Source organism: Trachurus trachurus, assembly GCF_905171665.1.
Source record: "Trachurus trachurus genome assembly, chromosome: 13".
NCBI lineage: Eukaryota > Metazoa > Chordata > Actinopteri > Carangiformes > Carangidae > Trachurus > Trachurus trachurus.
The window spans coordinates 25,652,485-25,678,589 of record NC_139892.1 but is presented as its reverse complement, the minus strand read 5'-3'; the positions used below and the strand labels follow the sequence as shown (position 1 = coordinate 25,678,589).

General features: G+C 37.6%; 1 protein-coding gene across 1 annotated transcript in view; it reads right to left on the bottom strand.

Moving 5' to 3' along the window:
* The window catches only part of cntn5 (contactin 5), a gene marked incomplete at its 3' end in the record, with an annotated part of 72,408 nt that overhangs the window by 23,866 nt on the left and 22,437 nt on the right, over positions 1–26,105 (bottom strand). Inside the window, exons 5-8 of the mRNA XM_083985788.1 lie at positions 19,249–19,344; positions 15,097–15,300; positions 10,149–10,251; positions 4,283–4,464 (exon numbers count right to left, since the gene is read on the bottom strand). Coding sequence (XP_083841914.1) covers positions 4,283–4,464; positions 10,149–10,251; positions 15,097–15,300; positions 19,249–19,344 — 585 coding nt within the window. The remainder of the gene's footprint in view (positions 1–4,282; positions 4,465–10,148; positions 10,252–15,096; positions 15,301–19,248; positions 19,345–26,105) is intronic.

Genomic DNA, 26,105 nt, shown 5'->3' with positions numbered 1-26,105 from the left:
TGAATTTATTGAAATGTTCAAAATGTGATTGTCTTGGCCAATAATTCTCTATACCAGCACACCTCTAGTCAAGATTAGGGATGTCACAATACCATAATTTAGTGACCTATGAAATGTCATAATTCCCAATACCAAATTCAGAATGATTTAGTAGTGAGAGTGGCCTACTACAGCCTTACGAGCTGTTGCTGTTTTAGTTGAAACAAGATCAAGTTTCCCTTTTATCTGTGAATGTTGTTGCTGTGGAGCTTTGATGTCAGTTGTCTACATTCACAAACAATAAAAATAATTTGTGCCGAAATCTAATTTCCTTCAGGATATCAATAAAGCTGAACTGAATTGAGGTATGTACATCTGTCATGGAGATGCTTACAGTATATCAGTTTGTTTTCCTCCCTTCATTTAAAATGCTCTGTGGAACCATTTGCAGACTGGCTGCTGGTTGTCTATAAGTTGTCCCTGATGATTCATCTATAAAAACAAACAAAACGAAAAAAAAAAACTCTGCCAGCCTTGTTTTGATTCTTGGGGTTATTACAGTACTGTATAACTGCCCTTGTAGGTCATGGAAGAATCACGTCTCGAGTACAATATCCATGGTACCTGTGGTAGGTCAATTGTGCTGTAGAACAATTACTGTCACATTTTCTGAATTTTGGCAGTTTGGAGAGTTTCAGTTCAGATGACATCTCTCAGTCAAGACCAACATGTACCACCAACCAACCAACCAAACAAACAGTGACTGCCATAATGTTACTGTGAAATCGATTAAATCAATTTCTGAGATATTTTTGCTACACACAGAAAATACAGTGGGGATCTTTACTGCAGGGACCCAGAGTCACAAGGTTGTCAATAAGAGGAAAGCCAGCCTCTCCTCTCCTCTTTTCTCACATTCATGTTTTTCAATCATGTTTGTGAACATGTACCATTCTCTCTTTCAAATGCAGAACATGTCCATACAATAGACAAACTAAACTAACCCTGACCCTTCCTGTGGGCCCCTTAACCATGAAGACTTTTTTCTTTTCATTTCTTTTCTTTTCTCCACAGCCTACTTGCTTGTGTTTCCAGGCTGCATACAGAGTTCCCGTCCAACTCCACCAGCTACACAGAATATGTCACAGCTCCAGATCTCAACCCTGCTGTATACACTTTCTTCTTCATGTTGTAGTCTCTTTTTGTCCACTGGGTCTTACATGTCATTTTCAATTCCTGTAAATTTAAGAGAATGTAACATTGACATGTACCTTTTACTGGGTCTGGACCATTATTTCAGCCTTGTGTAACAGGGGGAATGTTAATCAGTCACAAACAAAAGCTTTTTTTTTTTTTCTAAATCTCTTTTCTTGGGACTTTTAGCTGTTCTTGACCCTCAAATCAACAATGTGCTACTACACATAATTTGTACTGTTGTAGATAAAACTTCAACAAATCTTATATTGCAAAAACCATCTCGTTCTGATTGGTATACGGTATAGTGTGACACACCTCACCAGACACACAGTGCATAGTGGTATATTTCTTATCCAGTGTGTACAGAAAAAAGAAAGCTATGCCATTGATTTGCAGTAACATACCAAGCACTTTTTTTTTGCTGTTCTTTGCATACAGCACCTTCAGTAGAAAGCTTTTTCTGTGTGGTTTGATTGAATGATTATGGTCACGAAGGTCTCCCTCACAATGAAAGTTCACACTACCAGCTGACCTGTGTAAATTACATTTAGCGTGAGCCTGCTACAAATTAGGCTCCCTATTCTCCTTGTGATGTCAACAGAATGGAGGTTGCCAAGAAGTGCAGGGCCTTGGAAATGTGTCCTACTGAGGCTGAGGCAGTCCATTACTGTGGTGCTGTGCACATGGCACAGACAGAGAACAATAGAGGACATACAACCTCATAGATAAGTTTATGATCACAGCAAAGGGCAGTGATTTAGTAAACCTTCTCATTCTTCACAATGAATTGAAAACTGAAAACTACTCTTGACTGAAGTCCATCCTGAAAGTGAACATGACAGAAATTCACTACATACTGCAAACATCAATGTGATCAGAGTTATGAGGACATATTTTGTGAAATAATTAATTTGTGTATATTTTCATTAGATTTAAGATGAGAATATTGCAATTTATGAAAACATACACTTTGGTCAAATCAAAAGCATTTACCTGAACAGCTACAGTTTATAATGTCTGTTAATATGTGGAAGTACCTTAGATCTATATACCCACCAAAGGAAAAATGATGACAAATCAGTGAATATGACAAATAACAACTACAACTAGAAAAAGCATTTCCAAGAATGGAAATGGTGTGACTGCTGATAGCAACTGAACGCTGTTGCAGAATTAGCAAATAGTGCAAGCAGTGATCACCATACAAATGTTTGACCAAGGTCGGAATCGAACCCACAACCTCATGGTCATTAGACTTCCACTCTGCCTCTAGGCCACAGTGCACACACAGTTGCAGAGACTGTTGTCTGTTAATGATCTGAACACTGTCAACATCAAGAAAGCTTGAGAGTCAAGCTTGAATGACTTAGAATGAAAATTATTATCTAAGTCTCTTTGCATTTTTGACCAGAATTTTAGCCAGAAGACAAGTGTGGCTACAAAACTGGAGAAAATAATTTGTCTAGAGTTTAATTTGCAGAAAAAGTTAAATATTTTAAAAAGTATAAATAGTTAAAAAAAGAGAAAAGTAATGCCGATAAAGTTAAAAAAAAAAAGCTGCACGTTTTGATATATGAATTGTTGAAATAGCACAACACCTAACACACTAACCATATGGCCACAGAGAACCTGAGTTACAATGAGCTTTATACTATGAGGAATCAAAGACTGTCCAATGACAGCTGAATAATTGGAATCAAAAGTCAAGCAATGATGTGAAATGACTGAGGCAGGAATCGAACCCATGACCATATGATCACTAAACTTTTACTCTGCCACTCGGCTACAGAGAGCACACTGCTTTCAAGAGTGTTGTCATTCATTGTAATGTGATGATGTGCTGCAAACTGGTATGAGTAATCAAGGAGATAACAAACACCTGTAACCAATTGAAGGCAGTGGAGGAGAGCAGAATTCAACACAACGTAACAAGAGTTCTTCCCTTGGATTCGAACCAGTGACCTTGGGGTTGGGAAGCAGCCACCCTACCACCTACACTACAGTGGAGTTGTGGTGAAGAGAGGTTGAGACTTTCATGAATGTGAGATTTTTCAATGATTCTTAAAATAAAGAGAAATTAGTATAAATTAGCCACACCAAGCAAGAAGAGGACTTTTTTGTGACCTGTGACTATTTTTTGGTGAATTAAAATGAATTAAAAAGCACTTAACAGCAAGTTACAAAGTTGAGCTCCTTCTCCTGCTGCTGTGAAAAAAATACATTGAGCTGAATGAGAGCAGAGAGCTCCCTGGCTGCATTTAAAAAATATTTAAAATTATTATCTAAGTCTCTTTGCATTTTTGACCAGAATTTTAGCCAGAAGACAAGTGTGGCTACAAAACTGGAGAAAATAATTTGTCTAGAGTTTAATTTGTGGCCGTGCTGACAGTTTAGCCAGAAAAACTCTAGAATGTTTTTCTGCCTCTCTCCACTCTGACACCACTCTGGCTCTGCTCGTTAGACGCAATACACACCCATTATAAAGCTGAAAAAAATCAGAAAAAGTTAAATATTTTAAAAAGTATAAAGAGTTAAAAAGAGAAAAGTAATGCCAATAAAGTCCAGAAAAAGCTGCACGTTTTGATATATGAATTGTTGAAATAGCACAAAGTATGAAGGACTAGAAGAAGACCGTAAAAAGGCGGAAGAAAATGGCCAAACAGAAGAACAATAGTGTGACTGCTCAGCAGTCACACTAATTACAAAAAACTGAAAAGATAAATATTTCAGAACAAATGATGGTACTGTAGGAGAACTACACTTCTCAACTAAAAGAAACAGCTCATTCATTAAGATGATGAACACTTGTTTGTGAAGTATCTGCAACGGGTGCATAATTAGTCCTCGGACTGCTCAGCAAATTCAGAGGGACCAGTACTGGTCCCCAGTCGTGAGATTTGAGAATATTCTAACTACCGGAGATTATATCATGAACGATCTGGGGAAACTGCAGAGTGACCATAATATTTTATCAAAAAAGTTGAAAAGTAGTTTAGAAAACTTGTACTAATTTACTCAGTTCCTGGATGCAGTATACTGCCTATACTGCCAAATGTATGATGGCTGTAGATTAAAGACACAGCAGTGAGGACATGCTCAGACTCACTGTAGACCTGTAGATGTCCTTTGAATGCGGTGCCACCTCTTGGATTTTCAGCTTTACACTCATACGTTCCTGAGTCCTCCAGCTGAATGTTGGGAATCTCCAGCACAGCCTGTGACTTTCGAAGTCTCGCTTTCTTGGGGATGTTGCCATTTATCTTCCTCCACGTGATTGTCGGCACTGGGCTGTGAGAAGAGAAGAATGATATTATACACTTAATACAGTCTTGGAGAGTGAGCACTGATTACAGTATATTTTATTATGTGAGCTGCATTTTATCTCTTTACAATAAGAACATTACCGCATACACTCATAGATTAATCCGCCATCCGCTTTGACCTTTTTAGAACAACTTCAGGACATTTTAGTGTTAGATTCTTTTGTGATTCAGATAAAATATTAAAAAGATCAGTTCTCTCAAACTATGACCTTGTTTGCCTCTGTGGAAAAACAATGAGTTATATTCTTACTTTTAATGCATGTGTTTAACTGTTGGTTAATACTCCATCAGTCTATTGATTAGTGAAATTGCCTGTGTTTTAGAGAGTTAGAGGGAAAATTTGTGACTTCATTGTGAGTTGTGGTTGCCATTTTCGCACTCACACACTTTGAACGCATGATTAATCAAAACAGTGATTATCAAAACAGAAGAGAAACTGTTGCAGTCTACCAATCACTCAAAGAGATTTCAAAACAAAAACAGTGAACTCTAGCAAACATCTGCAATGACCTACAGATCCCAGAGGTCTTTAATTTGCAATTAGGAATTGACACACCATGATGCCCATTTAATGCTGGTTCTGCTCTACATGTGAATCATTAACCTCTCAACCATTCATGATGTATTTACTGTACCAAATGACCACCCCATTAGACCCCAGGTTTCAGAAGGACAGTGACAATATTCTAATCAGCCGTAGTGATTTTTATGATTGGTTTATGAGCGGTGTCATCTATCCTTACTTATTCGTGGATTGCCCAATAGATCCTGATGATAGATGACTCACACATGCAGAGAATGTATTACTAGGCACTCAGTATCAGTAATGCTGTCGTGTATGACAACTAGAATAGACAGGTCTCTGAAAGATGGAAATGTGACACTATGCAAACCTCCAGTGAACTCATCAATCATTTAGCCAAGATGGAAATGTTACATCCCTGAGCTTTTCTATCTGTTCTAAATTCACAAGGACATAGAAGTGCTCTTGGCAACAATGGCTCAAATTAGGATTCAGAGCGTGTTTTATGTCAAACAATGTGTTTTTCCATTATGGAGTTTTTGTGTTCACAAGCTTTATTTTCCCCCCTTTGTAGACAAACGGTTTAAAATTTTTCATTTTCTTTTCCTTTTTTTTTTTGAATGGTTAATCATTACTTTAGACTAGAGCATGCATTTAGTTTTCCTCAAACCCCAGAGAGTCAAACACGCTGAATAATATAGTCAGTAGTTTCAGACAAATTTCAGTTATCAAAGCCGGAAATTTTTGCACATGAATTTGGGGATAAGTCCCATCACTACAGTATGTCGTCATCTACAAAGTTGTAATTTCTATCTCCATATGAAATAAAACAGAACATACATGATAACACCTCCATTCATGATATTTACACTTTTTTATTCCAGGTTATCCCTGAAAAAATGAAGAGATGTAATTTTATTTATATTACAGACACGATTCACATTAATCCAGTGAAATAATGGAGAAAATATATTAAATATCGAGTTGCTCAAGTGCGTTAAATCAACAATAAAATTATTCCATACAATATGGATACCTGGGGCAAGATCTGGGGCTTGAGGTAAAATCAGATATCTGCGTAATGTGGGGCCATTTCCTAGTACTGTTTCCTCCTTTTAATGCCCCTGGCCTATACCAACAGCATAAACACACATCAACAAACTGCATGGTGTTTAATTCAGTACTCATAAATATGGCATGCAGTTACACGGCATTTGCCTATGGTTACCATTGTGCCAAAAAAAAAAAAAACTCTTGAATGGCTGGAGAGCAAAGGGACTGGAACATGTGGGTGAATCTTCATGAGTATATGGCAGGAGTTCTCTTTGGAGACTGAATAATGAGCACTAGGCCTACAGTGGATGTAGCATACTGTATGTGTTCACAAGACTGAGGCTGGGCAGGAGGGAATAGACTCACTCAGTGTAAAAATAAGAAGCTCTGCCTGTCAGTATGTTGTGTTCTGGGTGAAACTGCTGGAATGAACTCCATAACTGTGAAGCTCTGGTCAACCTGGTTGATTTTATCAAAGCGTACAAACTGAGTATTTCACATGCTCATGTTGTCAATGTGTTTCACACTGGTGTTTATATAAGGTGTTACTGTATTCAATTTAAGAACATGGCCATAGGCGAGCTCAGTAGATTACATCTTAATTAGCATTCCACACAATTGCTGTACCTCATCTGGACTAGTTTCATAATAAAGGTTCAAAATTAAAGCAGAAGTAAGCGATATTTTTGTGTTAATATAAGTCTTAAATAGTTATATCGGTCTGTCAGTCCCTCTGCTCTGCTCTGAGCCGAGGAGAAAACTTTTCTTGTATCCTACAATTTTTATCCAATGAGGAGAGAGAACGGCATGAAGGGCTGTGTGTGCAGCCAAGGGATGCGCCTGAATGTGGTGACGTAGGGACGAGGACCAATAGATCCATGACGAGGGAGGGGGCTGCTAACTCCGTCGGCTGACAAGAAGTTATGGTGCGTTCAGGGCAACCCGTAACTCGTGTTTTTCTGACCTGTGAAGTCGTACCAGTTCAATCTGGTACGAGTTCACGGGTCGGAAGTTACGAGTGGCCGTTATAGTGACTTTCACAGGTAAAACAGGTCGGAAAAACAAGAGTGGGTTGCCTGGAACGCTACAAAGTCGTAAGTTGTGACTTGAAGCTGTAACTTACGGTTTCAAAAGCCTGCCTGGAAAGCAGCATTAACCAAAACGACCGGATCGCTTACTTCTGCTTTAAATCTAATACTAGGGAATTGGTTTGCTTCATCATTTAGATCTAAATATTATCTCACCATTCTCACTTGTGTAAGTCTCGGTTTCTTGTTTCTTTTTAGGAAATTCAACACTATTTTTAAGGGAGAATCTACCTGAAACACAACTAACATTTTTGCCTGTATGATCTGCAAAACAAAGACATTCACCACAGCAAGATAAAATCTGTTGCCATTAACAGGCACTTTTGCTGCTGACAATGTGGCCCTTGTGTGCCTGTGTAGCTCAATGAGGAAAGGGTTCAAGGGTTTGATTCCCTCTGGGGCCGTTGAAGCTAAAAGTATATCCACTACTCCAAGGCTATTCAGATGAGAACATCCACCACATGCTACATATTATATTTTAAGTGGAAATGAGTGGGAGAATGTGTAACCCATCAAATATACAAGCCTTTTTGAACTGCAGTGAACTTCATAGTCCCTTGAAATGAATGCAGCTAACAGAACTGCACTTTGCAGAGTTTCTTATAAATCAGTCTATGAAGCAAAGGTTTTACATTGAATTTGTGTTTTTTGAAATGAGCAGATCATCACCATCAAGAGGTGGCTTTAAGCATTCAGGGTAACTAGGCTATATTGTTAATCCAACTATAACTGCTTGGCATCAACTGGCATTACTAAAGAACTAAAACAGTTGTGATGTTATCCAAATCTGCATGTACACATAATCCATCCGCCACCCACCAGGACAAATTCTTTTCCACAAGAGATTACCTGATGAAGGTCTGAGGACCAAAATGTTGCTTCCTTAATAAATCAACTACCTTTTGCAAGTGTGGACAGTGTGCAGGAGTATTTTCTGTTTCACAGTTTACAAACAAAAAATCAATCTTCAAATGATTTCAGATTTTAGACAATGTAATTGATATTTCACTGTTAATTTTTATGATCTGACCCATTCCATGCACGGGTTAACCCTGGACATTACATAATCTAAGAACTACTCCTGAACCCTGTTGAACTTAGTAAAAGCTAACATTGTACAGTAATGGCAGTAAACATCTCACAATTTTTTTTTTTGCTACAGATTTCCAACTGAAGTGGAACCCTGACAAAAAAAGTTGGTGGTTAAGATAATGCCAGTGGGTGCTGTGCTGGACTGTACCCTATATTTGTTTTACAGTTCTGACTACTTGAAGAACGAGCTAATTGGCTGTAAAGAAACTTTGGTCTGTGTCTACAGACAGCTCTCTGCCTGATGAACCTTGTTCGACCACATGATAATTTGTTTGAATATGAGTCTTATTCACATGAAAAGATCTGAAGAACAGTGCTAATGATGCCCATTTTTCATTTCATATTTATATGAAGCAAGTATAAACATCAGAAGGACAAAGTGTTGGTCCACAGAGGTAAACAGTGTTCTACAGTATAATAACACTATAACAGTAATTATGTGGAGAATTAATTTTCAGATAGACACACGTTACAAAATCATAATTATGTAATGATCCTTCTTGGAGACATTACTAAAAATAACATCACAAGGTGACCAGAATGAAAACCTCTTTAAATCTAAGAAGGGCTGTGTTTTTTATTGCTTTCTCATTTATTTTCTTTGTCTAATTGTTCCCTTTGCCCTTGACTATGGCCTACAAAGTACAAAGTAAGCAAATATCACAACAGACAATTACATCAAGAGGCTCTGGCATTCACAAAGAGCTTTTCTACCCTGTCTTAGCTAGCATTGCCATCATACATATTGATCAACAGGAGAACAAAACCCATTTTAACTTCATTTTCAGTGCTATATTAAGACTGGCACTCCTTAATAGGGCACGCTGATAAATCATTCATCTCCATGTACAAGGGTAAGTCACTGAGATCACTGTCTGACTGAAAGCTATCATGCACAAACTACTTCATTCATAGGGCAAGGACTCAAGCTGTTTGCCTCCTCTACAAGCATCTAAAAACTTCTGCTTATCTTCATGGGAAAACTAAGTGGTGTGAGATTAGAATGCAGTGTCTATATATTTAGGAAATGACTAACCATAATGCGGATAATTAATTGAAACGAAGGTAAACAATTATGAGGTCCTTAGTCATCTGTAGATTAGCGACTGTTTGCACATAAGATAGGAGTCGGTGATGAATAATTCATGCTGAATAATTATAAACAAAACAGAGTAGTATGTTGTAAGATATTCAATTCTTTCTTTAGGAGTCAAACACCACTCCAACTTTGCTTTGAAAACGAAAAGATCAAAACTGCTTTGCAATTTTTTTTTATATCGAATACAAATAATTGTGGCTTCATTTCTGGTCCAACCTTCCCAAAGTGTATCCAAAAGCAATTTCAGAAAATATTTTTAATGTAAAAAGGCAATAGCTTCAGCGTCACAAACCATGAACCCAGCAATGCTAACTTTAGTAACTGTGGTAAGTGCTTTGGACAAAAGTGTTTTCCCTCCTGGCAGACAACTATTACCAATTTAATTTTTTTCATAGACATAACCTTGGCTTTCTACATTCATAACAGACAATGAAAGCACCCAGGAAACACAGATACATTAGGGCTCTCAATTATGAGAACACATGGGTCCCTAGGGCTGAATTCCCTATTCAGTCTTCCCCCTTGCGCTAACATGTCATCTAACAGCCGAGCTACGATGCTGTACTTCTCTACACTCACTTAACATCCTGCCTGAAGACAAGATATGCCTGGTTCCCACTCAGGTAATGGAATAATGTAATTTAAAGAAGAGAGGGAAACACAAGAGGTACAGTATTATCTAGAGGATCTCTCAGTAACAGATCAGTGATAGGCTGTCCTTTATTGTTCCTGGTGATTAATATTGTACTGCATACGGCTCCCTATATTTGTGCAATATGTCCTTGTTTACTTACTTCCCCAGAGCAAAGCACTCCAGCCTGACAGTGACTCCTTTGGCAGCCAGAACAGATGTAGGGAAATGCACTTCAATTTTGGGCTCATATTCACCCATGACACCTAGAAAAGGTTAAGAGAGAGGAATTGCAGACATTAGAACCAAGCAGATTGAAACAGTCACTTACAGTCACTTACCCTCCCATTACCCATCATCCTCATCTTTTCTAGCAATGTACTACACAGAGACTGGGTATAGTGATTTTGAAATAATAGGGATGTCCACTGCCAATTGCCCCAGTGCAGGTTTTATGAGTATGTATGCTGCAACTGAAGATAGAAATGTAGCAGCAAATTGAAATTTTCAGAGGATTCCTGATGTTCAAGCATTTAAAATATACACCGTACACTGAATCATGCAGTGTGCAGGTGTGGGACAGCACATTATGCACACCATCTGGCACATCGTTCAACCATCCACCCTCACTTTACACACTATTTATCAATAGGGTTAGTGATATTGGCTAGATACACAGTATAATATTTTTGATCTGCACAAAAAAAACATGGATGAAAACACGCGCAGATGGTATAATCAATTCTAATATATTTTCATTATTTTTAGGTGGTTTAAGTCAGTTGGAAAATACAGGAGTATTAGATGAATTCCTCATACAGTAATGGCATCTATGCAGAACCATGTTCTCTGTGTAAGAAATGGTGGAAAAGCTCAGAAGCCATCACAAAAACAAACATTAACATGACACAGCCACAAATAGTCTTCAGAACCGACAGTAGTGTGTTGTCAACAAGAATTAGCAATTCACTCTACAATTCACAAAAACATCACAGCTCCTCTCTCACAGCTAGAGAATGTGTTTTCTTTGTTTTTCCATCTGTAAGTTTAAGTGGCCATTTGTATCCATTTACAAGAACGATATGTCAGATGACATTGAGCAAATCTGGAGTAACCAATAAAAAACCATTCACCTTAGATCTAATTAATATTTGTCTCATTAAATGAAAGTTTGCAATATAAATATTACAAATGGTTTACTCTTTAGAGAATAATGTCAAACACACACACACAATCATTGCATATGAACACCTCTGATGGACACACTGCTAACCTCAGCACCGGCCTGAATTTGCAAGAAAACATAGTAGACCATATGCAGCGCTGCTCTAGATGCTCTGTAATGTATATAATCAGTATGACAAATGACCGGCATGGCATTTGAGAAACCATAATTATACCTCCTACATGTGCCTGACACTTTTTATGTGAAAAAATGACTGCTGCAAAGAATGAGTGGAGTTATTGAATTGTAGCTTGCTATGTATGGAAAAGGAGTTTTATGATATTTGTTCCAAAGAACTTTTCAATTTCAATCTCATTCTCAACATTTATGGCTCCAAAGCAGCCCTTCACATATAATGAATTTGCAATATTTCATTGGCTCATGCCATAGTATATTCAATATCATATTCAGTCTCAGTGGCTGGACCTGATAGAAATGAAAGAAATTATGTCCAGACTTGGCGTGCTGAAACATTACTGGTCCTCATTTGTAGCATAGCATTATATATGTTCCCATTTTATCGATTAATCACATGAAAATCACATTTTTCTGTTGTGCTTTGTTTTTCATTTTACAAAGTATGATGCATGTTCTCAAATTTATAGCATTTATAGCATTTATAGCAGGTCTCTGGTGCACTAATACAGTAGATAGGCATTTAAGGTGACTCTCAGAGGCATCTTTCTTAGATAAGATAGAAAATACACAAACACATTTTGTAAGTTTGTGTTTGAACAAATTAACTGGAACAACTTTATAATATATAGACAGTATTTCATATTCATTTGTGTAAACCCCTGAACTAATCAAATCAGAATTCCCCTTGCCAATAAAATTGCAATTGTTTAGAATTCCAACTGGTTTCATTTAAAGGTCATCATCACACTCAAGTTTTATGAAAGTAAAACACTAAAAAACTGATCACAAGCGCTCAAAGCCATGAAATAGAAAATAATAAACTTTTCACATCTCAGTCAAATCAGAATTCCCCTTGCCAATAAAATTGCAATTGTTTCATAAAAACTTCCATTTACTTTCTTCATTTCAATCACTTGGATTGTTTGAGCCAATTCGCAGACAGCTGAACAAAATAGTAATTGGATTGTCACACTCCTACTGTAGCACCCATTGAAAGCTTAAGACATTGATCCTCCATCTATACAACGTCAGCCATGTCTTATACAAAGAACATGATTAACAGTCCAAAAAAATTCTAATATACCAGACAATCTCTGGTGATTTAATTATCAATTTTTGATGGTTCAGTTTTTTAAATGCATTTTTTCTTTGGGATAAGCCAGGGTTTAACATGCCGGCAGGGGAAACAGCCCATTTACAGCTGCTGCTTGTTCTCAACACAGTACAATCAAAATGGTCTTCTATTTTTAAAAAGCACTGAGATGAACACTCCTATTAGTCTAGACAGAGATTTAACTGTTTTGTTATTTACCATTACATGGTTTCACATTTATTATTGACTGTATGTCAGTACTTTGCTGACATTCAGGGTAACAAACAATAATGTTTTGGCACATATATTAAAAATATGTGGGTTAGTAAAAAAAAAAAAAAAAAAAATGTCATGCTGACATCCAATATGGCTATGGGCCTAAATTCCTCAACAATAATTTACAGTGCAGTGCAGAAAACATGCCCATGTGGCGATGACATGATGGCTGCAAACAACTGATATTACTGTCAGTGAAGAGAGAGAAAATTTCCTCCAGCAATAATAACATCACTAGTGCTGTGGTCCAACTGCAGGTTTTACCACTTACCTCGCGATAGGAACAATGAGTCAAAGTCCAATCTGTAATTTATTCTAAGAAAAAATTGCGGCACATCCTCTTATGTATGGATACTGTGTTCTCATATATAGAAGATAATTTTACCTGATATATACATTACATCTTGTGTGTTTTAGTCCTTCCTGTATTTGATAACATTACTGATGTAAACAAACCTGTGTCTACACATAAAAATAGAATATATGGATGGCAAGTTATCTGCTATAAACAGTACAGGACAAAATATGGATGATAGATGATGGTAAACCTGCAGAGGCACTGAATACACCGCTTGAGGCACCTGTTGGAGACGTATCTATCTATCTATCTATCTATCTATCTATCTATCTATCTATCTATCTATCTATCTATCTATCTATCTATCTATCTATCTATCTATCTATCTATCTATAAAAGGCTGTGTAAAATATACAATTTTCACAAATTACATTTTATATAAACACATGCTTTTCATGTGGTGTGGTCCAGGACCATTTTGCAGTTAGTATTATCTGCAGTAATAAAAGGCACACCAATGAGATAAATCAAAGAGCGGGGGTTTCTGGGATGAACTGTATGTCTGTATGTTTAAAAACACTGCATTAGCGCAGAGTTCAGTGATCTGCTCAAGGTGGACTGTGAATTGACAATCAATGGCTTCCAGCAGGATATAATGGAGCCCAGATGCTTGTTTTGATTAAGAGAGTCGGGGTTGGAGCTGACAGTGGTGAGCCACACACAGATCCAGCTTGAACTGTCTACTGTGTAATAATCACTCACTTTTACTGAGGCACAGATTGCCCCGTCTGATTGGTCAGAGTCCAATGACTGAGGGGTGCACACAGCAGCGGAACATTTGGGCGACTGCTGTGAGGTGTGCCAATGTAATTTTCGGCATTTTAGACCCAATTTCACAATATAGAGAGCTGCCGAGCAACATGAGATTTGCAGAGCAAGAGATGCCAAGACATTCTTTGGCATAATGGGCTTACAACTGTAGAGACTTCATTTGGCCATGTTGTGCTGCAGGTGAGAGTGCTGTCCTTCAGCCCCATGTGTCAAAGCCACATGTCACAATATGGATGCTGCAAAATGCATTCCTCTCCCATCACATGTTGTTGAAAAGTAACAACAAAAATAATTTCTATCCAACTATGAAGCACATTAAAACAATCATAGCAGACTGGCCAACGTCCTTTTGGCTGTATTTTTCATCTTGGTTAATGAGAGACCCAAACCAATTAAGAATGGTTATGAGCTAAGTATGATATATGTCTCTGCGGTCCAGTTCATACATAATCGTGCTGGAAGGCATGTAATCCTTAAGAGGTAAATTCTTCTTGCAACATTTAGAGCGAACCTGGTTCCGAGGCACCAGAGGCCCTTCACTGGGGATGTAATCTCAATGGCTCTTTGAAACCTTGACAATGACAGGCACCTGTGTGAAGTGATGGACGTTTCTCTGTGTAGTCAGATGTAAAAAGCCTGTAGGTGAAATCCACACCTGATTCCAACAAACAGCTCCACAGCATGGCTCCTGAGAGGCCAGTATAAAAGAACAAAATCCCATCCACAGCAAGGGCCATTGATTCAGTTAATTTTATGCCGGAAAATGATTTCCCTTATGGCCAGTTTCACCAAAGCACATTGTGAGCGAAGAAGGCTCCCCACACTAATGTTAAAGCATTGCTCACTATCTATTTACGGTGTGTATGGAATTCATAACACCCTCCACCAACATGAGGCTCAGTGGAAAGCTGAAGAATGTCCCACTTTTATTAACCTATCTGATCTAATTTTTCTTTTTTTTTTAATCCAAAATGCATTATGATACAATAAAATGCACCACCTGAATATAAAATATGCTTTTAGATTTTCATCCGTGCTAAACAAGTGCAGCGGGGGGAAGCACTGTAATAGAGCTACAAAAATGTTTACAGTTTCAGATGAACAGAGAAAGTATCACAGAGGACTCTCTGATACTTCCTCTGTAGTATGTGCTTCATCCAGTGAAATCCATTAGATTTGTCTGCCTAGGGCATTCATACAAATCAAGGACTGCTACCGTGTGTGAGGTGCGATAAATCCCAGAGCCTCACCATCAGTTTTCAATGTTAGAGGTGTTGGGGGGCTCAGGACCCTTGCATTTGTCACAGTGTTCTTCACCAGACAGATGTAGCTTCCAACGTCAGAGGGCTGCACCTTCGAGATGTACAGGTTCCCCGTGTCTTGGGAGATGAAGCGCCGACTGTCCTCAGCAACAAATGAGGGGAACTCATTAAACACCCAGCTGTAGATGATCTCTGTAAAGGCAAGGTGAGACCATACAGATTAGAAAAATGCTGAATGTAGCTTTGTAATAGTCATCAACACACAAAATCCTGCAGTGAAAAGTCAAGTGTACTTTTTTCAGATCTATATTTTTGTGATCCTAAGACAACTAAGCTCCATTTGTAATGAAAAAGAACAAAGTGAATTTCTTTCACGTCTAATCTCCGTCTCGCCTTTCAAACTATTCATAATAGTATTAATAGCAAATCCTTGTAGGATAACAATAGCTGGTTATTGACTGAGTTTATGGCAGAAAGCCTCAAATAGTTACTGAAGCGCACAGTTCTTGTAGTCTCACTGCATGAAAAAACAAGACTTCACAATAGAAATGGTGCATCTGATCTGACATGTTAACTATGAAACAGTTAGTGTGAGACAAACTATCAGTGAGATACTGGATGTTCTGTGTGAGCCCGTGTAAAACCACAGACTAAGCAAAATATTAACCACAGATAACATCATTAATGCCACCGCTGCTAACGATTGCTCATTGCCTTTGAAACAATAACAACTTAAAGAAGTAATGAGAGTGGGATTTGTACAACATCAAGGGATCAGCTCGCTCATCACTATAAAATGACTGTGAGCTTGAACTAGGTCCAGGAAAATAATCCTGAGGCTTCTTAAGATGAGAAACATAACAGCGTCTTAATGAGTCTGTTATTTGCAAATAGGTTATTTCAATTAATTGGCGATAGCATCCGAAAGGTAAAGCTGGCTTACGTAAGATGACTGATTATTCAAAGATGGACTGATTCCAGTGAGCTTCACTGTACAGCATGAGCACTGGAACGTTAAAGGTCATCATACGACAGGATCAGTGCTCTCTGAACTTAAAAAGGAAAGAATGCAGAACAGGATTTCTCTGACCTGATAAATAAAAAAGCTTTGGAAGATATCAAACTTATTTGCATGTAAGTTGAATCTTTAATATTTTATTCATGAATTAGCTACAGTGTACAGCAGTCTAGGACATAAACTGTTGAACCCTGGCAGTCTTAGCAACACAGATGTTCTTATGTATTAAGTATTATTCACTATTTAGTAATGCATGCTGATATACAAATTAAATTGAAATAAAAGAAAGATCACAAAGTTGCTTGGAGGATAATGTGTGGATTTGAAGAAAAAAAACAGATCAGAAGTCATCAACACGACCATGAAGAGGAATAAGCAGGTGATGAAATAGATGGATGTGGACGGATGGATGAACGGATGCAGTATGACTAAAATGAACACAGAGCTCATTTTGACGACATGCTGTTTTTCTTTTGTCCACTGTGCATAGATCCACACCCTCACATCCATCATTGTATAAAAAACAGGACTGTCAGGGACAAATTAATCTATTCAATGTTGCCCAGCTATATTTCACAACTCTTTGATTCTGCCTCCATAATCTTTCTGTCCTGGAGAAAAAAGAAAAAGAAAAGGATGGCTATATTTTCTTTACACTATCAGAGTTTCCTTAGTGAATAATGATTAACTGCTTTTTCAAAGATGTTCAGATCTGAAGGTTTGAACTGAATTCAACACTTGATGTGAGCTCACAGGAAACAACTGCTCTGTGGTAGAAAACCATATTCAACATGCAATCTTAATGACTGTATCTAATAATACAGTATACAGACATTGATGTCAACAAATTCTTTCCATAGGCAGCATCATTACAGTAGTTTAATTCACTCAAAGGCCCAACTGATAAGCAGGGGAATCATAGCTATATACAACACAGTCTGGGCTATAAAGCAACTGTAGTACAGAATACAGAAAATACAGAATGATAACTAAATGCTTTGTAATATAAATACAGCAGAAAGAAAATGAAAACAATCTGTGCTCCCAAAAAAGTTACATGTAGCATTGGCAAAGAAATCAGAAGTCCAACTGGTTTTATTTAAAGGTCATAATCACACTCAAGTTTCATGAAAGTAAAACACTACCGTATTTACAAAAAGCCTCAAAGCCATGAAATAGAAAATAATAAACTTTTCACATCTCAGTGACTTCAAATTATTTTCAGTCATGAAACCTATCTAATTTAAGTGGCATTTCAATGTCTTTAAGTCCTCCCACAACCAATTTAACCCAAACATTGTTTAACACTCCCTATACAATCTGAATTTAAATTGTGACAAGCTCTGACTCATTGATGCATTCATCACATAGGCAAATTTCATGGCTGCGGCATTCTTTAAAAAATTATTTAGATGTTGGAGATCATTTTTCATTTAATGTGAGGACTGTTGAAGAAATAAATGATAATCTTACCTGTAATGTGTATTTGAGCATAATCTATAAACATGAACAATAAGCAACAAAGTAAAGGCTCAACAGCCCGTAGAGGCAGACCTGTCACTGGCCAGTGTACTGTATATAGAGGGAAATATTCTGACAGTAATAATATCTACTGGTAAAATGGTAATTTTATAACTGGAGTATGTTATAATGAGACAATTACCCCTCATTTAAAATGAAAGCTCTAAAATGCTTTCTTCAGTTGAAACCATATGAAATAAAAATGATCCTTCTCTTTTAACAATACTTAGCTAGGTCACTTTATCAAGTACTTTGTCTCTCACTGCAATAACACTTTAAATACAATTTTACCATATAAGTAAACAGCCTCAAATACCTTTGATTGCAATTTCTCAAAACTTCCCCCTTTTATCAAATGACAGTAATACTCAACTTACTTCAGGGAGTCTCTGTTTTAAGTGCCATACACATCCCCTTGTAGATGTGATCTTTTATGTCTTTGTTTAACTGTGTGTGCTTCAACCTCTAACAATTCATTTAGCGACTTCATTCAGACAATAAAAACAAAATGCAAATTATTACAACACCACAGTGTTTCACCACACAGTACTTTTGATATTGAGATCGTTTGATGATATCTGACATGAAATCCAATTGTTCTAAATTGTATTTTTAATGGCTGAGTGATTATATACATATAATAAATTCTGTATTGATCCATTCTGTTGTTCTAATACAAGAGTTATAATATGAGGGCGTGCAACAGTAAATCACAATAACTGAAACCTGGGTCACTTTTACAGCCTACTGTAGCAAGACTAACAAACCTTAAATGACAGAAAAAACACAATTTCCATCACACTGATCTCACTCCACAACATCATCTCTAGTATCTGATTCTAATTTGATGCTAGTCACACCTCTAACTATTAATGTACGGAGCTTTGACCTGTAAATGCAGCATGAAGAATTACTTGCTGCTGCAGTCAAGGCAAAACCTGTGCTGTGATTGATGGCAAACTTTAAGGATGAGAACGATCTAGAATTATCTGTCAATAATTCTCTCATTAATCATGAATTGTCTTGTTTTGTTTTGTTTTTTGTCAGCAACTCTGTCTCTGATTTTCTGGTTGCTATCACGTCATGCAAAATGGCATCCAGAAACAGGAGCAGGTACTGAAGAGCACTTGGCAAACATTCCCATGGGTGCAGTGCTGCAGTGCAACAGAGCTGATGCAAACAGAAAGCCTGGATGATTCATGGCTCACATAACATCTTACATTAGAGGACAACCGCTGAGAGGGATAGTCAAGATATGCCATTAAAAAGCAGTGCCTATGCTTTGCCTACGTGAAATAATTGGGGATGTGACATTTCTTTCCATTTCTAATGATCCATCAAATTTGGTCTCAGAGTATTGTGTCTGGCTCTGTTGTTGCTATAGTTTATCACACTCATCATTTAAACAGCATGTACTGTATGGATTGATAGACAAGTGAAGGGACAGGTACTGAAACTAACCATTAAAATAAAATGTATTAAAAAAAAAATGATAAGGGTATTCATAGGGAACAGTGATGAGTTTATTGACTGTCCTAAAGGCAGCAATGAGGAGAATTATTTTTTACCCCTGGCCCTGATTTTGAAGTAAAATTTCTTACCTGGTGAATGAGGAGGAGGGGTACACATTAGAACCACACCTTGGCCTTCGCGCACAGAAACTCCACCTCTGACCTTCGCACTGAAAGCACCAAGATCTGAAAGAGTACACAGAGACAGGCTTTCTCAGCAACAGCCAAATATGTCATTGATGGTTATGTGGAATGATCCTAAAAGGGCTCTTAGCATAGATGTATATGTCCCTGCAGCTAGCTGTCTTAGCTTGTTTGGACCATTCAGTGAACAAAAGTAAAAATAGTAATACTGTACAAATAGTGAGCAATAGAAAAAAGACAACAAATACATTCAATTTAACATCATAATATTGGGGATGCAAGCAAAAAAACTAAATACATATACAGACTTTGTTTTTGAGTTAGTGTTGCAAGGAACAGGTTTTCATCCACAATTTCATTCCTGGTAGTTGTACTGTATGTGTTTTATCATGGGCTCACACATTCTCATCCTTGTAGGTACTCCGGTTACTTCTGCAGGTTGTCTGTCTGGCCACAGCAACAATTAATCTCACTATTGATTTGCCTATTTTTTCCTCAAATAATCAATTGCTCTATAAAATTATTCAGAGGGAAAAGCAGGAAGAGACAGACACCCCTGAAGTTGTAAAAAAATATATCATGTGCTTTAGACACAAAGCTCTGCCAATCAATTACCATCTGGAGAGCTGTCGTGCTGTTTGGAAGAATCCAATTCCAACCTTAAATCATCCCAAATATAATATGACTGTTTCTAAAAAAAAAAAAAGAAAAAAAAAAAAGCTCCTTTACCAACATTATTTGGAAACTATTTTTGTAGTCGTCTTTGTTTGGTGGTTATTTTTCTATGGTAGCAGAACAAAGCAGGTTTAGACTGAAATCTCAGAACTGCAGTCCTTCGGAAACTAATTCCATCCATTTCATTTCTAGTTGAAACAATGCCAAACCGTGGAAATCAAGCGACAGGCTGCTGACCCAGGGCAGGTCTCTGCATCTCCACCACTTTCATCCTCTCACTTTGAGGGACATTATTTACCCTCACACTGTAACTGTTGGGAAATTATGCCTCGGAGACTCGGAGTACTTGTGAAAGTTGAATTTCCTCTAAATTTCAGGCACATTTATTAATGATCATGGTTCATGGCCTTCATTTTATAATATGGCACACAGTCAATTTCCCTTCAATGTGTATTTCTCAATTTTCAAATATCAGTGTGGTCACTTGTCCATGTTTGCTCTCAATATAGCACAGAGTTGCATTTTATTTTATGTACTGTCACCTTGCTGTTTTAAATAACATTTCAGCCAGTAAATTGTCACAATCTGTGTGATCTACACCGATTCAGAAGAAGCTAAAGGGTAAATAGAATAAATAAATAAGGCTATGGTTACAAAAATAGTACAACATGTGGCAAAGCAATGCAGGAACAATCTAATGTATACAGTACATGCTGCAGCTTTTCAGCAGACTCAATCAGGACAGTAGGCTATGATAGGAACAGGACTTGCAAGCATTCAATCCACATCCACAAGTCAGCCTGCAATGGTGACCACTTCCTGTGCTTTAAACAACGAGGACTCAACACTGAACAGACCGTTTATCATCATCCAGATACCATTCATTGTTGCAACAAGAATACACAGAGCTTTCATTTCTGAAATGCAGATAACTGTAAATACTCGCGCTAGGTGTCCTATGTTATTCAAAAAGTTGTTTTGTGCTGCTATGCTAAAGTACCTCAATCTCATCATTTTGGGCCATTTGGTATGAATGACTTGTGTTGATTTATTTCTGCTAACAATGTGCCACCAGAGTGCAGAGATGGAGAGCTGCTGATTGTCACCATGTTCACTATTGATTCACCAGCAGCTGTCAGCCTGCTTTAAAAAAAAAAAAAAAAATGTTTTATTGTCAGCGCAGATTCTCTTTACCTCTCACTTTTTGTTCATCCAACATGAAAAATGGCTTACTGCTCTCTATTGTAACTTTGAGCAAACAATCTAAATGTAAGATAAGTAGCCTCTGCATTTATAGTAAACACTAAACTGGATGAGGAAAAAAATAAATTAGTCAGTAAATAGGTAACATAAACACCAACTGTCTGATGAGTATTGACCAAAGCGTTTTACATCCGGCTGCTTGAGTACAGCAACTGTTATTGCCTACAACACGACTGGTACTTGGCAGAAACCCTTATATGTAGATATTTCTTCCTCTTCAATTATTCAGCCAGGCTATATACTGTATTGTGGAAATACAAGTCTTCCTAGCCAGTTTGTCTAATTCAATAAATATTGAATGTAAATTTCATCTTTATGTATTTCTATTTTGTTATTCTACATAGCCAAATGCTTTAGCACAGTAACAATTCACCCCACAGTACAGTATATCCAGAGACATATTACACCGGCACATGGGAAATTATACATTTTACATCTCTTTCAGATGCAGCACTGGTGGTTTGGAATGAATAAGTAATGGTTAGCATGAGTAACATAACCGAGCAAGTAAAAAAAAAGAAAAAAGAAACATACATAGGTGCCACCTACATAAAATATGTCAATGTTTGATTGTTGAGTGAAATCACATAGGCATTGTAGAGGCACCACAGCATTGATCCCTTTACATGTAATTTGAGGTGTTTCAGTTAGACACAGAAATAAGACATCAGTGTTAGAGATGTTCATGTTTCTAACATTGATGTCTTACTGACTGATTATTGTCCTTTACAATTACAGTTATGTAAGTGAATCAATATTAATGACTCTTTAACAATGTAAAACCCGTACGGTCATTAAAGCGTCCTCAAAAATTACAAGTCAACATATGTCTGTATAAATATTTAAAATCCAGAAACACAGTGATGAAATTTGCAGCAAGCACAAGAGCAGGTGCTCAATGCAAATTAGCTATTTCAAGATCAGTATGAATTCAATCAATGGGCATTAACTACTGATGATTTCAGATTTGTAGAACATTTCAGAGCGGGGAGTTTGTGTGGGTTTTCAAATGCTAGAGTCAAAGCATCCCATTAATTTCATTACTACTGTACTGCTCAGAGTGGCTCGATACCTGAGCCACAGCCAGACTCGTCTGCAGCGAGAGAAGAACTCTTTGGGGAGAAAGATCAGAAGCCTCCTTTCTGCCTGCTGCCATCAAAGTCACGGCTGAAAAACAGCCCAAGTGTGAGTTCAGCGGCTCAGAATTTCAAAACAAAGAGAGGGGAAAAAGCATCCTACTCAAACATCTTTGGAGCAGAGTACATGACCAGTGGATAGAATATAGACAGCCTTGACTGAACCTTTCCTGGCACAGTCAGGCTGGTCCACTCTTACCTCTCCCCTGATTCCCTGCGTGAAACTGAGCTGTGTTCAGTGCGTCAGCTTGACATAACAACCCTCCAACTCTCTGGAGTAGTGAGTATAGTGAAGTGCTGCGCAGGCACGTAATTTCAGCATTTGCCCGATCCAGCGAAATTCATTCAGGCCACCCTGATCTACACAATTGATTTTTTTATCTTTTTTTTTTTTTTTTTTTACCAGATCTTTGCCCAGAGCTAAAATTTTAAAGTTAGTAAATCACACTCTCCCCCCTCTCCCTCTCCATCTGTCACACACAAACACAATTCACACATATTGTACTGTAAGTATAAACCAAAGCTCTCCTCAAGTAAATACTCTTTTTTAACACAATCAAATGATTATAGTACACACAGCTATTAAAGATCAGTTGGCTAGCAAATCCAAGCCTTCCAGGGATGCATCATGGTGAAGGCTCAACACCTTTTGCCTGAGATATGTATATATGTCTTTACTACCCGTATTATAAACTTAAAATTATTGAATCTGATTATTCTGGGATAAAATCTGGTCCAAGCCTGCAGTGTAGATATATAAATTGCATTAAAGCCTCACAGATCACAGGAATTAGTTTACACTTAAAATTACAGACGGTACAGTTTGCAATATAGTAGTACTGTCCCCAATCTAAAGCAGAGTTAAAATGAGCTGTCTGCTGTCTGTATGTGATGTCTCAATGTATATAAGTCTTAAAACAAAACAAGGTAATAAAGGTAATAACTTCCTTAAAACAGGGGAAGCACTTATATGTTTCTGAAATTGTTGAAGCAGTTGATAACGCATGTCATGTCGACACATGGAAATGTGCAGTGCCAACATGAAATGAGAGGAAAAAGTTGTGCTCCATGCTGAGTGATAAATACCCACCATTTGTTATGCTGAAAGAGAGAGGGAAGGTTCTGCATCCAAATGTGTGCTGCAGGGCACCTCTCTTTGTTTCTGTGGCAAGCCTTCTGAAGGACTGCATTTTAAAGAAATGCAGACTGAGCATGAGACTATTATACATTCATGGTGTTGGGGATATGTTTGGTGTAAAGTTGGAGAAACATTCACACTTCAAATGCTAAACAGCCATGGATAAAATTAAAGGAAAAAGAAATTTGGTCATGGGATGAAATGGACTGGACTGGACAGATTTTCCTAATATGGCCTAATATAAACTCTAATGTCTGTTAAGTGTATCTCGGAAACAACATTCATAAGGCACCCACCTTGTTTATTATTGCTTTTATTTTTTGATTATTGCTGTACTATATTTATTCAACTGTATTCAATATTCAATCATCCCTGATGTATTTCTCACTGTATTTAATATCATCCCTACATGCTGTTTCATGTGCTGCATGTTGCACTGTGGAGAAAGACATTCTTCTCTTATGTGTGAACTGCAAATGGTGTTTGGAAATATATTATTTGTTCAATAATTCTACCCACATATAATAACAACATCTAAAACTAATGTGTATCCACAGATAAAAACAAATATTTGTTTCAGCATTTCTCTAACAGTTTATGATGCCGGCTGCTACCATTAAAGGAAAGAGTCATTCACTCTCCCACTTGGATATTTGTGACAGGTTCTTCAGCTCTCACCACAACAACAGTTGGTGAGATGTGGGATTTGTTGCTGACTCAATAGTACAACTGAGACAGTCACACATGTTTATTCAGCGAATGACATTTCAGGGCCCTGTCTCCAAACCCCCAGGCCACAGAAAATTTGTTACAGTTTCACAATGCAAAGCAATAACGCTATTCAGCGAAAAAGGTTGAATAATAATGATATAATTGTAAAAGTGATTATTGGCTATTTTTTGCTGTGATACCTTGACCTTGATGCAGCCCAGCCCGTTTGTGCTGCATCTTTCCAATCCTTGTCACGCTCCACCAACAGGATACTGACTGACCTGTCCGTCACTGAGACTACAAAATCCAATTTGGTGTACAGATGGCTTGAGTGAAGTTGATGCGTGACAAACAAGTGGCCATCATCTCAACCGACAAACCTGCCAGTCAACCAAACATTAGCACGAACAGAGACACATGACCTCATGAGCTAAAGAAGTTCTGCCACGACACCGATTAGAAGAACTGCAATGAGCCATACAGTACAGACCAACTTAACTAGATGCATGTAGCACATCTGTCATGGGCAACATAGTGCACGGCCCCTTTTGTTTCCTTTGTTCACGGTCCACTTTCTGGCCAAAGACAAATTTCCCTTAGGGGACAATAAAGTTATTTTGATTCTGATTCTGTCTTCTAGTCCAATTATTCATATTGGGTGTTCCAGCCGCTTTCTGTTGCTGGTTGCTTTTATGCTGATATTTATTGAATTATTCATTGGTAATACTTTATTATATGAGGTATTTTTTTAATTGTATTACAGTATAAAGTTTCCATAATTTGAAAACAGGAAACAGCAAAAAAAAAAAAAAAAAAATCTAAATAGTGACAACCACTTGCACTGTGGTGAATATATGATTCAGTCTATGATTCAATTAGTTTTGTTTTAAGGATGAGCAACTACAGTCACCTTTAGCAGAGGAGGAACAGAAAGGCATCTACAGAAACTCGTCAATAAATGGAATACATTATAACGAAGGTGCAATGCGAAAGACTACACTGATTCCACAAAACAAAACAGTTGAAAACATACAGTACAGTACTACAGGAGGAGAAGCTTGCACTAGCACTGTGAATGTAATGGATAATGCAGTGTCAAGCAAATGCACAGTATTTATGCGAAAGCAGAAATAGCTGCCTATGTCTCAGCTTGAAGCTTAGACTAATAAATGAGTGCCTTCATGTTGCATTGCTCATTTTCAGGAAAAAAACATTTTTCAGCCAAAAAAAGGGCTCAAGCCAAATATTCCCACACTGATTTGGCTCTCAAGTGGAGGAAAAGCAAAACATCTGAATAGTTGAGAGGACAGATGAGGGTACATGTACATGGACAGCTTCTGTCCCTCGGAAACTAGCAGCACTTTTTTGAAGTGTGCTGAAGTGTGTCTGTCTTTTACCATCTGGGCATTTCAGCCTGCCAATGCAATATGGTTTATATTTAATTTAGGACCAGTTTTCTTTTGATTTTTGTTCACTTTTTTTGATCTCCTCAATACATGATACTTTGTCAAAGGAATAAAATTGAACAAAAGAGTAAAGAAAACCTTAATGTGGTTCTGTTGGCCTGAAGAAAATAGTGCTTTTATAGAAAAGAAACCTGCCCCCTTTTCCTGTCTACAACGTTTCAGGCTAATCTAGCCATTTGTTTCCTAAGAAATTCCTTTAACAAGTGTAAGTCCCCCTAACAACACACGAAACCATGTACTATACTCAATAGAAGCAGCTCAGTGACTGAGAATGGTAGCTCCCTGTAGACATGCCAATAAGGCTATTATGGTCATTGCTCCAGAGGAAACTATACAGCAAACCAACAATGCATTTTCCTCTGAACATAGTGCACCTGGTCTTGCCATGTGGGCTGCCTTAGCCTCTGATGATGT